The 15,884-nt window shown below is 43.9% G+C and overlaps 1 protein-coding gene across 1 annotated transcript in view; it reads left to right on the forward strand.

Annotated features, from left to right (window-relative positions):
• LOC115175534 (cyclin-dependent kinase 6) overlaps window positions 1-15,884 on the forward strand; it is a 69,743-nt gene that overhangs the window by 15,233 nt on the left and 38,626 nt on the right. Inside the window, exon 4 of the mRNA XM_029734823.1 lies at window positions 3,640-3,807. Coding sequence (XP_029590683.1) covers window positions 3,640-3,807 — 168 coding nt within the window. The remainder of the gene's footprint in view (window positions 1-3,639; window positions 3,808-15,884) is intronic.

The following is a 15,884-nucleotide window of genomic DNA, read 5'->3' on the forward strand; positions in this document are numbered from 1 at the left end:
TATGAGAGAATTATTTTGTTCTCTATCATATCATATAGTTTTGGAATAGTGACATTACATACTTTCAAGGAAAATAAGCAGGTTTCTTGATTCATACCCTGACTTTGAGAATTGCATGAAGATTAGCTTAGCAACCGCGTGACGCAGCATGACAACATGAACGAGATTGGTCGAAAGTCTGCTGGGTGGGGCGTTATATGTTCCTCTTCTTAATTTTACATTTTTTTAATTTCACCTTTATTTAACCAGGTAAGCTAGTTGAGAACAAGTTCTCATTTACAACTGTGACCTGGCCAAGATAAAGCAAAGCAGTGCGACACAAACAACAACACAGAGTTACACATGGAATAAACACGCGTACAGTCAATAACACAATAGAAAAAAAAGAAAGTCTATATACAGTGTGTGCAAATGGCGTGAGGAGGTAAGACAATACATAGGCCATAGTAGTGAAGTAATTACAATTTAGCAAATTAACACTGGAGTGATAGATGAGCAGGTGGTGATGTGCAAGTAGAAATACTGGTGTGCAAAAGAGCAGAAAAGTAAATAAAAACAATATGGGGATGAGGTAGGTAGATTGGATGGGCTATTTACAGATGGGCTATGTACAGCTGCAGTGATCGGTTAGCTGCTCAGATAGCTGATTTTTAAAGTTAGCGAGGGAAGTATGAGCCTCCAGCTTCAGCGATTTTTGCAATTCGTTCCAGTCATTGGAAGCGGAGAACTGTAAGGAAAGGCGGCCAAAGGAGGTGTTGGCTTTGGGGAGAGTACCCAAGAAAAAAATACCTGAAAAAAGTATTTCCCAATGGGATTCCTGTCTCCTCTTTCTCTAAGGTTGTCAATCAGATAGGTGTTGTGTTCCGCTTCCTGATAAAGGGCTTAATGTTGCGATGACTGTAATAGGTGTCAGAGCTGACCTGATGATATTTAATAGACCTTAGTGCTAACCTTGTGACTATTGTCTGTTCACAGCAAATGGTCAGCTTTATGGTCTATGAGCTAACGTGAACCCTGTGGGTGGTGTTTTCATATACTGTACATCAGTGTAGCTTTTCAAAATGCAACTGTTTTGTGGAATAGCCAGACATGTAAGATCAAGTCGACTGGATATGTATTGTTGAAGCAAGCTTTACCATCGAGGCATACTCAGCCGAACCACATAGACTCCAAAGCAAGCATGGAAAACCACTTGTTGGGTGGGAGTGAGATCTCCCCCATTCATTCTCAACATCCAAACAGCATCTGGAGGGATGAGGGACAATGGATAACGATCAAGTGCATGATGACAGCGGCACCGTCCCTTTTATTTCCATGACAGTGGACACTGCAAACCCCGGCCCCCCAACTACTTCATTTACACCCCTCCAGACCAGAGGACACCAGATTGCAGACCACCCCTCCAGCCCACACCAGCCCACCCCTCCAACCCCCACTGCCCATCTCACCCTCGCCCAGCCTGTCCATCCACTCCTCCTGACCCCTTTCAGGCCTCCAGTCAGACCCACTGCATGGTAATTGATGAAAGAGACCCCGGGAATCAAATGAGCTGGAAGGACATCAAGTGGCCGGTCTCTCTCCCCCTGCCTTGGGGAGTACGACTGGTCTGACGCTGCCCCCCCCCCCAGAACCCTCATCTGTCCCCCGTCTCCAGGCCTGTAAAAGGCTGGTTAATGAAGCATAGGGAGGGAATTACACTAACGCTAACTGGCAGATGTCCTGTATTGTGCCCAGCTACAATAAACAATATGGCCGCCTCTTGCTTATTAGCATGAGAAAAGGGGCTGCACTCAGAGAAGCAATGTTTTGACTGTTTTTTATGTGGGTTACTTTTTTCAGGTCTTTTTTTCTTGGGTACTCTTCTTTTTGGGGGGGCTTTGGTCGCTTGCCTTGTGTTTCCTAGCCAGCTTTCTCTGGCTGAACTGCTGTCATAGACGGTTAGGTTGTTGGGTAACCTGTTGCTCTGTGTCACCTCCTGTGACATTGGTTTGCATCAAGTCAGGTTTTTTTGCATACTATCTGCAGATGGGAGATTAGATATTAATGTCAGTCTGATAGTTTGACATTATCCCCAGCCCTACAAGCTATTCACTGCTATTTGCAAATAAAATGGATGAACTCTGCATCATGAATCTTCACTTGCATCATGTATGACTGTTATATGAATGAACTGAAACAGGAGAGAGGAGATGGAGCATAGAGGGGGCATGGTTGTTGTTTGTATATTTGTCCTCGAGTCACACTTCTGAGATAATTGGGGTTTTGTAGGAAATGCTGTTGAAAGGAAACATGTCGCAAATGGCCATTTAAAGCAAACAGAGAGGAACTCATGGGGGCGGTGCCATTGTGTCAGCTCCCTAAATAACTGCCTCTGCCCCTGTCTGTTGACCTGCTAGGTCATGGGTGGATGGATATTCAAAAAGGAAGGCCTGTTTACGCTCTCTGGCCTGCCACACACACACATTCCCTCTGCCCTGTATCTTCTCTAACACACAGACACACATCCAGGGTCCTGTCCCTATTCCGTGCATTGTGAGAGGCTCTAGTCCCCTCCCCTCGACCCTGGTCACCCCGCGCCGTTTGCTAATGTTTTCTTCTTGAGTGTGCAGCTCATTGTTTCAGCTCTTTTAATCACTCACCAGCTGCTAGGGTCAGTGAATGGAGCCCCGCGCGGGCCCAGGTCCATGTCACTTGTGAGGTCTTGGCGACGGGTTTCGGGGGGGTACGCCGCACCGCCGCCTGCTGCAACCCCAGCAGCAGGCCGATTCATGTCGCAACTGTGAAAGCGCCCCTCTTTCTCTCCCTCTCCATTTCTATTTCCCTCTCTTTCTCTTTTAATCTGCCCCAATCTCTCTGTCTCTATCACTCAAACAGCCCCCACTGCCACTATCACCCTCAGTCCTTATGTTGTTGTGGCTGGGCTGAGAGTTTCCACCAGAATGAGGAAATGGCCGTTTATCCCTCCTCTCAGACTCTTTCTCTGTCTCTCTCTCTCTCTCTCTCTCTCTCTCTCTCTCTCTTTCTCCTTTCTTTCTCTCTCCCTGGACTGAGTGCTTGTGGGTATTAGGGCCGCTGTGGGGCCTGTGGGGCCGTCCTTGGCTACAGCTTGAACTAGTGGATCTACAATGATCAATCCTCCTCAGCTCGGCCCAGACAGCTGCAGGGTGGGCAGGGAAGGAGGCAGAGAGAGAGGCCCACCACCAACAGATCAAGGTTGCATCCCAAATGACACCCTATTCCCTTTGTAGTGCACTACTTTTGACCAGGGCTTACAGGGAATAGGGTGCCATTTGGAACACAGATAAGAACTACTCCCCACAGCAACATGTCTTTCCTGCTCTGCTCTCTCTCCACAGTCGTGTCAGTTATCAGCATCTGCCACACAAAGGCTTTAAAGGGACACGCTCTCTTTTTTCCTAGTGGACAGGCTGCTACACTGCCTACAAGGCCTCAGTGATTTAACTTCTCTCTGTGGGACTTTTCAGTGTTCTGAGGTCTGTTGATGGTTGATTTAGAAGAGAAACCAATGAGGCTGAACCATTGAACCCTCTGCCAGGGATATCAGGTGTATTTTTTCAGTGTCCATGTGTCATGTTGTACCTGTTAAGACTGTGTCTGAATGTCCGTTTGTCCTAACAGGATATGATGTACCAGCTGCTGCAGGGGTTGGACTTCCTGCACTCACACCGTGTGGTTCACCGGGACCTGAAACCCCAGAACATCCTGGTCACCAGCGGAGGACAGATAAAACTGGCCGACTTCGGTCTTGCCAGAATATACAGCTTTCAGATGGCCCTGACCTCCGTGGTGAGAACCTTACTGTTATACACCTGTTATAAACCTCTTATAAACTGTTAAAACACCCAGAATATACAGCTTTCAGATGGCCCTGACCTCCGTGGTGAGAACCTTACTGTTATACACCTGTTATAAACCTCTTATAAACTGTTAAAACACCCAGAATATACAGCTTTCAGATGGCCCTGACCTCCGTGGTGAGAACCTTACTGTTATACACCTGTTATAAACCTCTTATAAACTGTTAAAACACCCAGAATATACAGCTTTCAGATGACCCTGACCTCTGTGGTGAGAACCTTACTGTTATACACCTGTTATAAACCTGTTATAAACTGTTAAAACACCCAGAATATACAGCTTTCAGATGGCCCTGACCTCCGTGGTGAGAACCTTACTGTTATACACCTGTTATAAACCTGTTATAAACTGTTAAAACACCCAGAATATACAGCTTTCAGATGGCCCTGACCTCCGTGGTGAGAACCTTACTGTTATACACCTGTTATAAACCTGTTATAAACTGTTAAAACACCCAGAATATACAGCTTTCAGATGGCCCTGACCTCTGTGGTGAGAACCTTACTGTTATACACCTGTTATAAACCTGTTATAAACTGTTAAAACACCCAGAATATACAGCTTTCAGATGGCCCTGACCTCTGTGGTGAGCATTTTAACATTGGACCAATGCGTCAAACTTTGCCTTCGTTGAGCCATGCATAGGCATTGACTTAACCGGCTTGATCCAGTGTTCATTTTGGCACTCTTTTTTTAGATTTTGTCTAGTCTTAGTCATTTTGACTAAAATATCATTAAGTCTTAGTCACATTTTTGTCATTTGAATAATTATTTAGTCTAGTTATTGTCAAAATTATGAAAACACTGGGCCATTTTAGTCAACTAAATGCCCTTTAATTTTTGTCACATTTTAATCATATCACATTTGTATTGCCTCATTAACCTATAGTAAACAAATCACTGACGTCCATGTGCTGAAACATACAGTGCGTTCGGAAAGTATTCAGACCCCTTCACTTTTTCCACGTTTTGTTACGTACAGCCTTATTCTAAAATGTAGCGCCAAATCAAGTCGTTTCTCCCAGGAAAAGAGGGAGACTTGGCTAGTACTTTGGCTACAGAACCTGGCTATGAAATGCAGTGGGGAAAGTGTGAGGGTTGAGCAAGACTACAAATTTAAAGACTTTTCTAAACTCTAGGGAGAGAAAAAGATAACTAGACTGTTGTTTTACTATTAAACTGAATGCTGCTATCGTTTTTAATTTCGTAAAGCAGCTTGACCAGGCAAAGGGTAGCTAACTAGAAGGCTGGCGGTGACTGGTTAGCTACGGGGAAGCAAGGAAGTAGCCTGCGTGATGTGTAATAGGAGGCGGAGCGAAGCTTGTCTGCCCACACTCCACGCTTGCTTCCCCGCAGCTCACCAGCTGATGTAGGCTAGGCTGTGTGTGCCGGGTGTGGTGCGTCCTTCCCACCGCTGAACGGAACCGCGCTGCGTGTCTCTTCTGCTAATATTAATTGTACTTACCACTGAAAAACTCTCAACCACTCCAAAAAACTATTGTAGTCAGTTTTTAGTCACAGAAATAATTTAGTCTCGTCATAGTCAACTGATATGAAACATATTTTTTGTTTAGTTATAGTCTTTTCTGAGTCTATTTAGTTAGTTATAGTCTCGTAAATGAACACAGAAAAATAGGTATTTGGTGAATATTTTAGTCATTATTTTTGTTGACGAAATTAACACTGGATTAATCTATCAACCAATCATCTCCCACAACACCTTCCCCCTAACCCTTCCCCGTACGCTAGCACACCTCAACCACAGAGCCATGCCTCGCAGTTGTGTGATTCGCTATAATTAAATGATGATAAATATTTTACTTAGTAAGGTCAATCCCATATAATTCTACGGTCACTCCAACTAAGGCTAACTTTGAATCGTTGCTGTACCAGGCTTATATGCGCTGTTCACAATAGCCTAGGTATGAGGTTATACCAGGTTATACCAGGTTATACCAGGTTATAACAGTTTCTGGCTAAAGGATATATAATAGACTAAGTCAAATACTTTTTGGAAAGTATTTGAGGTGCTTGATTTTCCTTGGGTTGCACTTTTTGGACTATTCCATTGGTTCAATTATACATGGAAAACCAAACCTCCAAAAATATTTCACATACTTGACACAAGTCTGTTACATATAGCTAGCCTGGTTCCTCTTCCTACAGTCTCACTAGCCAGACCCCATAGTCTCAAGCAGCATACGTCTGGTTAATATTAGGTAATTAGATAACAGAGATGGCAGAACAGAGGTTATGTATTGGGACTGTGTGTGTTACTTCCCAATGTAAAGAATATTTTTTAAAGAATATCTCCCTCAGCTCTCTCCAACACAAAATACTTGATCCTCTGAGACAAACGACTGGCTTCAGGCCCTTCTTCTGAAAACCTGATCTTCCTCTTTTTCTCCTCCTCCCTCCTTCTCTCCTTTACTCTCTCTGTCCATCTTTATCTAATTTTCTGCTCCTCTGCTATCGGTCTGTTGGTGCACTCTTATTTCTCCAGTTGGGTGAACTTCCATTTACTGTATGTGTGGGTGCGTCCCAAATGGCACCCTATTCCCTTTTTAGTGCACTACCATAGTGTCCAGATCAAAAGTAGTGCACTAAAGGGAATAGGGTGCCATTTGGGATGCTGAGACGAAGTCACCCTTTACCCAGTGGCCTCTCTCTCTCTCTCTCTCTCTCTCTCTCTCTCTCTCTCTCTCTCTCTCTCTCTCTCTCTCTCTCTCATCAAGACATTGAGATGTTCTATGGCCTCATGTCCCAATGTTTTATAGTCTCACGCTCACCTCCCACTCATGATACTTCTCTTCTCATTGGTAGACCAGCTCAGTAAAACATAGCCTGTGTTCCAAATGGCACCCTATTTCCTATATACAGTGGGTCTTATGGCTCCTGGTCAAAAGTAGTGCACTATAAGGGAATAGGGTGCCATTTGGGAAGCAGACAGAGCGTTTTCTGGTGTCAGTCTGAAGTCTGGAATCCCTCAGGTAGAACGGGGAGTGTGACAGGCAGACAGAGAGAGAGAGAGACAGAAAGAGAGCGAGACAGACAGAACGAGAGAAAGACAGACAGAACAAGAGAGAGACAGACAGAACGAGAGACAGACAGACAGAACGAGAGAGAGAGAGACAGAACGAGAGAGAGTGAGAGACTGACAAAACGAGAGAGAGAGAGAGAGAGAGAGACAGAACGAGAGAGAGACAGACAGAACGAGAGAGAGAGAGAGAGAGACTGACAAAACGAGAGACAGAACGAGAGAGAGACAGAGAGAAGGCAGGATGGTCTCCTGGGACACAGATGAAAAGCGGCTAATGTGATGTAGCGGGCACTGAAAGGGCACCAGCCGGCACGGCAGAGAGAAGACCAGTAAACGATATGGGGTGTGCAGAGTGAGAATGAAGGAAGGGCTGAAGAGACGCAAGTCTCAGGAATCCCTGAAGTGGACGTGACAAGGATGAAATAGACAGTGAGGGAGGGAGCTAGGCGGGGGGACGGAGAGAGATTGAGTCAGCGATACCATCCCCCCTTACTCCTCCTCCTCCTACCCTTCTTCCATCAAGGCTTTGAAGTGGGACTGTCTTGCACTGGGCTCTGATGTCCAGAGATAGCAGGACAGAGGATGACAGAGAGAAGGAGAAGGTCTGAAAGGGATGGGAGCAGGGAGAGATGAGACGTTATTAGATTAGCAGACCTTAACAAGGGTATTTCAGGATTAACTGAGGACATTCATTTATCTGTGGGAATAGTGATGTGAATATACAAATATGTATATTATTATATTACTTATACAAAGTAAAGATGGCCAAATATGTCCATGGGAGGCATTGTTGTTTCATTTCTAAATGTTAACAGACAGTCAAGTTAAGATGTGTCATCCAATGTGTACCTGGCCTGGCCAGACTCAGTCATGCTGTGGTCTCCCTCTGGGGTTCTGTTTGCTGCTTTCAGTTATTTTATGATATACGGGGCACGGTCACATCTTGTTAGGTTGACAGTTAGTTATTTTATGATATACGGGGCACGGTCACATCTTGTTAGGTTGACAGTTAGTTATTTTATGATATACGGGGCACGGTCACATCTTGTTAGGTTGACAGTTAGTTATTTTATGATATACGGGGCACGGTCACATCTTGTTAGGTTGACAGTTAGAGCTTCTGTTCTGGAAATTCACCTGGGAATCCACCTTAGGCATCGGTGACAGAAATACAGATCCTGTGTGTGTGTGTGTGTGTGTGTGTGGGGGGGGGGGTTCCAGATTACTGTTCCTGTATATGTGTGTGTGTGTATGGAATCCCCCTATCTCCCTCCCCAGTGATGTTTCCTCTGGCTCAGATAAAGAATGCCCTGCCGTGACTGTGCTCTCACTCAGTATGCAAAAACATAACTCATTCACAGTTAGAGACACAGTACACACACACACACACACAGTCACTCAAACACATATGTCCCATACACACACACTCAGGCATGCTAACATGCACACACACACATACAGTCACACAGTCACACACACACACACACACACACACACACACACACACACACACACACACACACACACACACACAGTAGGATTTGTCCCTTTCTGTGCGATGATAAAGGATGGTAGCCACCAGTTACCAACACACTGAGAGTGGCCTGTCTAGTTATAAAGGGGCACAGTTATAGCAGCCCAGGTACATACAACTCAATACCACACCTGGCTCCGCTTGACTCATTCCAAACTACCCAGGGCACTGAGAAATGCTGTCTCTGAATAGAAGATGTGTCTGTTCTGTCTCCATCACAGTCAGGATATGAATCAATATGATTCATATTCTTCTTTCTTACAGAGTGTATGAGAGCTGAATTTGCATAAGGTACAAAAAGGGCCTCTTTTGGATTTTTCTTTCCTCAACTGAAACTGTTCTAATTCAGAAAGGCAGTTGACGGTTTATGACAATTGAACTTCTCTTTTATGTGTGTGTGTGTGTGTGTGTGTGTGTGTGTGTGTGTGTGTGTGTGTGTGTGTGTGTGTGTGTGTGTGTGTGTGTGTTGTGTGTGTGTGTGTGTGTTTGTGTGTGTGTGTGTGTGTGTGTGTGTGTGTGTGTGTGTGTGTGTATGTGTGTGTGTGTGTGTGTGTGATGGGATCGCTGCATCCCTCAGAGGCCCCCTGACAGTTCCTCCCTTGAGTGAAAGGGGGACTCAGGGACCACCCATCGGGTGGCGCGGAGGTGCAGATCAGGCTGACCCTGGGAGTAGCTGGGGGTCCAATGCTTTGTTTATTGTTTTATAATGACCTCAGCCTCCTGACACCTGATTGTCTGTCTCTGAGTGACAAGCCGATGTGTAAAGCTGCAGAGTTAAGCTGATGGCTTAGGAAAGAGGAAAAGAGACAACCATGTCCTTTTTCCTCCCATCAAACTGAGGATTATCAACTTTTTGCTTTTCTCACAAGCACATGCAGCACATTGAGGAAAAAAACATGTTTATTTTTTATGTATTTTGGTCCCTAAATCAAAAGCTATGAGATCTTGTCCCCCGCCGCAAGACGCTTTGGCCACACCAGAACGAACTCCTAATGGTCTGTTTCCTCAAGGCATATTTAGAACCATATAGTGGCTCATTATTATAATTGATTCGGCCTGTGGGGGTTTCCCTGTCCGTCCATCCATTCATACCACGGCCAGTCATTATAATGGGAAGCAGACTGACTGGATTGTCCCATGAATGGAATTAGGCACACACACACACACACACACACACACACACACACACACACACACACACACACACACACACACACACACACACATTCTCTCTCTCAGGGAAGCATCATGTGCACTGCATTGCTTCATTCCCACTGATTGTTGATACATATTTGCAGCTACCAAAATAAACGGTGGTCGTTGTAATACCCAGGGTGAAGAGACATGTTAGTGTAGGTTATGTTTCTCCACATAGATACAGGTGTTAGTGTAGGGTATGTTTCTCCACATAGATACAGGTGTTAGTGTAGGGTATGTTTCTCCACATAGATACAGGTGTTAGTGTAGGGTATGTTTCTCCACATAGATACAGGTGTTAGTGTAGGGTATGTTTCTCCACATAGATACAGGTGTTAGTGTAGGGTATGTTTCTCCACATAGATACAGGTGTTAGTGTAGGGTATGTTTCTCCACATAGATACAGGTGTTAGTGTGGGGTATGTTTCTCCACATAGATACTGGGAACATTCAGAATGAGTCAGGCTAGCAAGCAAGCCAGTGGGTGTAAGCAGCAAGCTGACCCGAGAAGTGGTTGGCTGGTCGGTCGCTAGGTGTTGCCAACATGAGGAATTCATTCCATTGGCCGGGCAGGAAGTGACAGACTCCAGATGACTCCCACGACAACAACACAACTTGTTGTCGCCGTGCAGCGCAAAAAGTGTAGCCTGGTCCCAGATCTGTTTGTGCCCTCTTGCCAGCTTTGTGACAATGACCAAACAGATCTGGGACCAGGCTCCACTTTTCCTGTCTGACATTGTGGCCTTGCGCTGCGCGGCGCCACAACAAGTAGTGTTGAATTAGATGACGTCAGTTTGAGTGTGAAAACCTCTTAAGTAAGCATGATTGCACACATTTCAGTTGAAATATGAGTGTGGGTGGGGAAACCACTTACCGTATACTCACCACTTTTAGTCATTTTAGGATTCAAATTTTGATTAGAAGCCAGTCAGATGAGTTATGCAATAACTCAGTGCTTTCTGTTTTCACTTTTTTGAATTCCCCGTGACCCTATCTTGAATTTCATGGCCGTTCCAGTAATGATAAGTAATCAATACATTTATCAGTATGTTCCATGTCTTCTTGAGACCCAGTTCCTCAACAGCTGACGTCGGTCTAATCCACTACTGTGTGAGAATTGAGGAAAAAATAAAAAGCTTTAATATGAATTTCTCAGTCATAGCCAAGGATGAATCTCATTGGAAGGTTTTGTCTGACTCCAGTCCTTTATGTTCTCACTGCCAGACAATGTGCTTCCACTCTGGACAGACACTCAGGCAACAACTCAGCTTAGTTTGGAAAGGGAAAAACCCCACACATCATGCAGCAGAGCACGTGCAGCCCTCTCTGGGAATGTTTAGATATCTCCTCAACGGAAAAAGGAAAACTTCCCTCTTCCTCTCCTCTCTCTCCATGCTCCAACTGCAGCGGGAGAAGAGGGCTGTCCCCAAACACACGCACGAGGATATGAATGCACACACACACAGTATACACACAAGCAGTACACACCCCCACACATGCACACACGCACAGTATACACACAAGCAGAACACACGCGCACACACACACACACAAGCAGAACACATGCACACACACACACACATACAGTGTACACACACACACACACACACACACACACACACACACACACACACACACACACACACACACACACACACACACACACACAGCGGTGGAGAGCACAATGCACAGTGAACGTTTTATTTGGTATTTCCTGTGTAACCCCTACAGCCAGCCAGCTAGGCAGCGCACCCCCTGCACTTCAGGCCCCATCTGTGTTAATTGTTGACGGGCTCTTGGCCACGGTTCAGGTCGAGAAAAGGGGGAATGATTGGGGGTGAGGGAATGGGGGAGTGGGGAGGTTAATGGCATCTGGATATTAAAGCCTTGCCTGTAACAGCAATGAAGAAAATAAAATGACAGCATATATGAGGAATTTTCCAACTAATGATGTGCGGATGTGGTAGCTATAGCACTGAGAGGAAAGAGGCTGACTGTGCTGTCTTTGTTCGCTGGGAGAGGGCCCCATGCAGCATTCCTGTACGCTGTGCATACTTTGGCAACTGTTGCGCTCCATTTTATAACTGTATACAGTTTATGCTGCGGCTGCTCTCTACTGTAAGCTTGTGACTCTAACTTAGAGTCTTCTTTCCTTTCTTGGCCCGCTGTGAGGGTATTGTTGTAGTCTTTCTTGGCCTGCTGTGAGGGTATTGTTGTAGTCTTTCTTGGCCTGCTGTGAGGGTATTGTTGTAGTCTTTCTTGGCCTGCTGTGAGGGTATTGTTGTAGTCTTTCTTGGCCTGCTGTGAGGGTATTGTTGTTGTCTTTCTTGGCCTGCTGTGAGGGTATTGTTGTTGTCTTTCTTGGCCCACTGTGAGGGTATTGTTGTTGTCTTTCTTGGCCCACTGTGAGGGTATTGTTGTTGTCTTTCTTGGCCCGCTGTGAGGGTATTGTTGTTGTCTTTCTTGGCCCGCGGTGAGGGTATTGTTGTTGTCTTTCATGTTAATTTTCTTTTGAAAGAGAAAAGGTTAAAAGTCAAAGTGACTGTTGAAAATAGTGGTGTCTACTGGCTATCTGACTGCTGAGCTGTCTTTGTAAACAGCACATGTTTAGCATGGCGAGGTGTCTATCTAAACAGGACATGTTTAGCATGGTGAGGTGTCTATCTAAACAGGACATGTTTAGCATGGTGAAGTGTCTATCTAAACAGGACATGTTTAGCATGGTGAAGTGTCTATCTAAACAGGACATGTTTAGCATGGTGAAGTGTCTATCTAAACAGGACATGTTTAGCATGGTGAGGTGTCTATCTAAACAGGACATGTTTAGCATGGTGAGGTGTCTATCTAAACAGGACATGTTTAGCATGGTGAAGTGTCTATCTAAACAGGACATGTTTAGCGTGGCGAGGTGTCTATCTAAACAGGACATGTTTAGCGTGGTGAAGTGTCTATCTAAACAGGACATGTTTAGCATGGTGAAGTTTTCAGTAAAAACAGTAAAGTACAGTAAGTACCGTCTCTACCAGGCTTCACTATAGACGGCTTGCTTTTTTAGCAACAAAACCGGCTTGTGTGCAACTATGGGGCAAAACAGACGGGTTGGTTAGACTGTTGACAACATGTCAACTATCTTTAGTTTAGAATGTTTATTGGGAACATGAATACATTTGCACAATGAGCACTTGTTGTCTCTCAAATACTGTACGTCGTTACAGTTGGTTAGCTTGCTAGTGAATTTGAGCCATATTAGCTTAGACATGATATCAGTCAAAACACCTCAAAACAAGACATGGTATCAAGAACAAGATACAACAACCTGAAACAAGCACCTACAACAAAACAAGACATGGTATCAAGAACAAGATACAACAACCTGAAACAAGCACCTACAACAAAACAAGACATGGTATCAAGAACAAGATACAACAACCTGAAACAAGCACCTACAACAAAACAAGACATGGTATCAAGAACAAGATACAACAACCTGAAACAAGCACCTACAACAAAACAAGACATTGTATCAAGAACAAGATACAACAACCTGAAATAAGCACCTACAACAAAACAAGACATGGTATCAAGAACAAGACACAACAACCTGAAACAAGCACCTACAACAAAACAAGACATGGTATCAAGAGCAAGATACAACAACCTGAAACAAGCACCTACAACAAAACAAGACATGGTATCAAGAACAAGATACAACAACCTGAAACAAGCACCTACAACAAAACAAGACATGGTATCAAGAACAAGATACAACAACCTGAAACAAGCACCTACAACAAAACAAGACATGGTATCAAGAACAAGATAAAACAACCTGAAACAAGCACCTACAACAAAACAAGACATGGTATCAAGAACAAGATAAAACAACCTGAAACAAGCACCTACAACAAAACAAGACATGGTATCAAGAACAAGATAAAACAACCTGAAACAAGCACCTACAACAAAACAAGACATGGTATCAAGAACAAGATAAAACAACCTGAAACAAGCAAGCACCTACAACAAAACAAGACATGGTATCAAGAACAAGACACAACAACCTGAAACAAGCACCTACAACAAAACAAGACATGGTATCAAGAGCAAGATACAACAACCTGAAACAAGCACCTACAACAAAACAAGACATGGTATCAAGAACAAGATACAACAACCTGAAACAAGCACCTACAACAAAACAAGACATGGTATCAAGAACAAGATAAAACAACCTGAAACAAGCACCTACAACAAAACAAGACATGGTATCAAAAACAAGATAAAACAAACTGAAACAAGCACCTACAACAAAACAAGACATGGTATCAAGAACAAGATACAACAACCTGAAACAAGCACCTACAAAAAAACAAGACATGGTATCAAGAACAAGATACAACAACCTGAAACAAGCACCTACAACAAAACAAGACATGGTATCAAAAACAAGATAAAACAAACTGAAACAAGCACCTACAACAAAACAAGACATGGTATCAAGAACAAGATACAACAACCTGAAACAAGCACCTACAACAAAACAAGACATGGTATCAAGAACAAGATACAACAAACTGAAACAAGCACCTACAACAAAACAAGACATGGTATCAAGAACAAGATACAACAACCTGAAACAAGCACCTACAACAAAACAAGACATGGTATCAAAAACAAGATAAAACAAACTGAAACAAGCACCTACAACAAAACAAGACATGGTATCAAGAACAAGATACAACAACCTGAAACAAGCACCTACAACAAAACAAGACATGGTATCAAGAACAAGATAAAACAACCTGAAACAAGCACCTACAACAAAACAAGACATGGTATCAAGAACAAGATAAAATAACCTGAAACAAGCACCTACCCAGGAGGTATTCCTTGTCAGGGCCCTAATTACACATTATTACATATGACAGTTAGGGTCAGGAGGTTTTCCTGGTCAGGGCCCTAATTACACATTATTACATATGACAGTTAGGGTCAGGAGGTTTTCCTGGTCAGGGCCCTAATTACACATTATTACATATGACAGTTAGGGTCAGGAGGTTTCCCTGGTCAGGGCCCTAATTACACATTATTACATATGACAGTTAGGGTCAGGAGGTTTTCCTTGTCAGGGCCCTAATTACACATTATTACATATGACAGTTAGGGTCAGGAGGTTTCCCTGGTCAGGGCCCTAATTACACATTATTACATATGACAGGTAGGGTCAGGAGGTTTCCCTGGTCAGGGCCCTAATTACACATTATTACATATGACAGTTAGGGTCAGGAGGTTTTCCTGGTCAGGGCCCTAACTACACATTATTACATATGACAGTTAGGGTCAGGAGGTTTCCCTGGTCAGGGCCCTAATTACACATTATTACATATGACAGTTAGGGTCAGGAGGTTTTCCTTGTCAGGGCCCTAATTACACATTATTACATATGACAGTTAGGGTCAGGAGGTTTTCCTGGTCAGGGACCTAATTACACATTATTACATATGACAGTTAGGGTCAGGAGGTTTTCCTGGTCAGGGCCCTAATTACACATTATTACATATGACAGTTAGGGTCAGGAGGTTTTCCTGGTCAGGGCCCTAATTACACATTATTACATATGACAGGTAGGGTCAGGAGGTTTCCCTGGTCAGGGCCCTAATTACACATTATTACATATGACAGTTAGGGTCAGGAGGTTTTCCTGGTCAGGGCCCTAATTACACATTATTACATATGACAGTTAGGGTCAGGAGGTTTTCCTGGTCAGGGCCCTAATTACACATGACAGTTAGGGTCAGGAGGTTTTCCTGGTCAGGGCCCTAATTATTTTCCTGAACACACGACCTGACCAGGCAGGTAAAACTCTTGGCCCTAAACCACTGGAAGGAACCTGCTGTCTCTCTCTCTGTCGCCATTTTGTCCTTAAGAAACATGAGCTGATACACACCCAGAAAAATGGCGTTTGTGTGGAGGTGTTGATTAACGTTGAATGAACCATAAACGATCAAAATAAAGAGAGTCACACACTCCATGTACAGTTGAAGTGGGAAGTTTACATACACTTAGGTTGGAGTCTTTACAAATTGTTTTTAAACCACTCCACACATTTCTTGTTAACAAACTATAGTTTTGGCAAGTCGGTTAGGACATCTACTTTGTGCATGACACAAGTAATTTTTCCAACAATTATTTACAGACAGATTATTTCACTTATCATTCACTGTATCACAAATC

This window comes from Salmo trutta, chromosome 36 (genome assembly GCF_901001165.1).
Source record: "Salmo trutta chromosome 36, fSalTru1.1, whole genome shotgun sequence".
NCBI classification, from domain to species: domain Eukaryota; kingdom Metazoa; phylum Chordata; class Actinopteri; order Salmoniformes; family Salmonidae; genus Salmo; species Salmo trutta.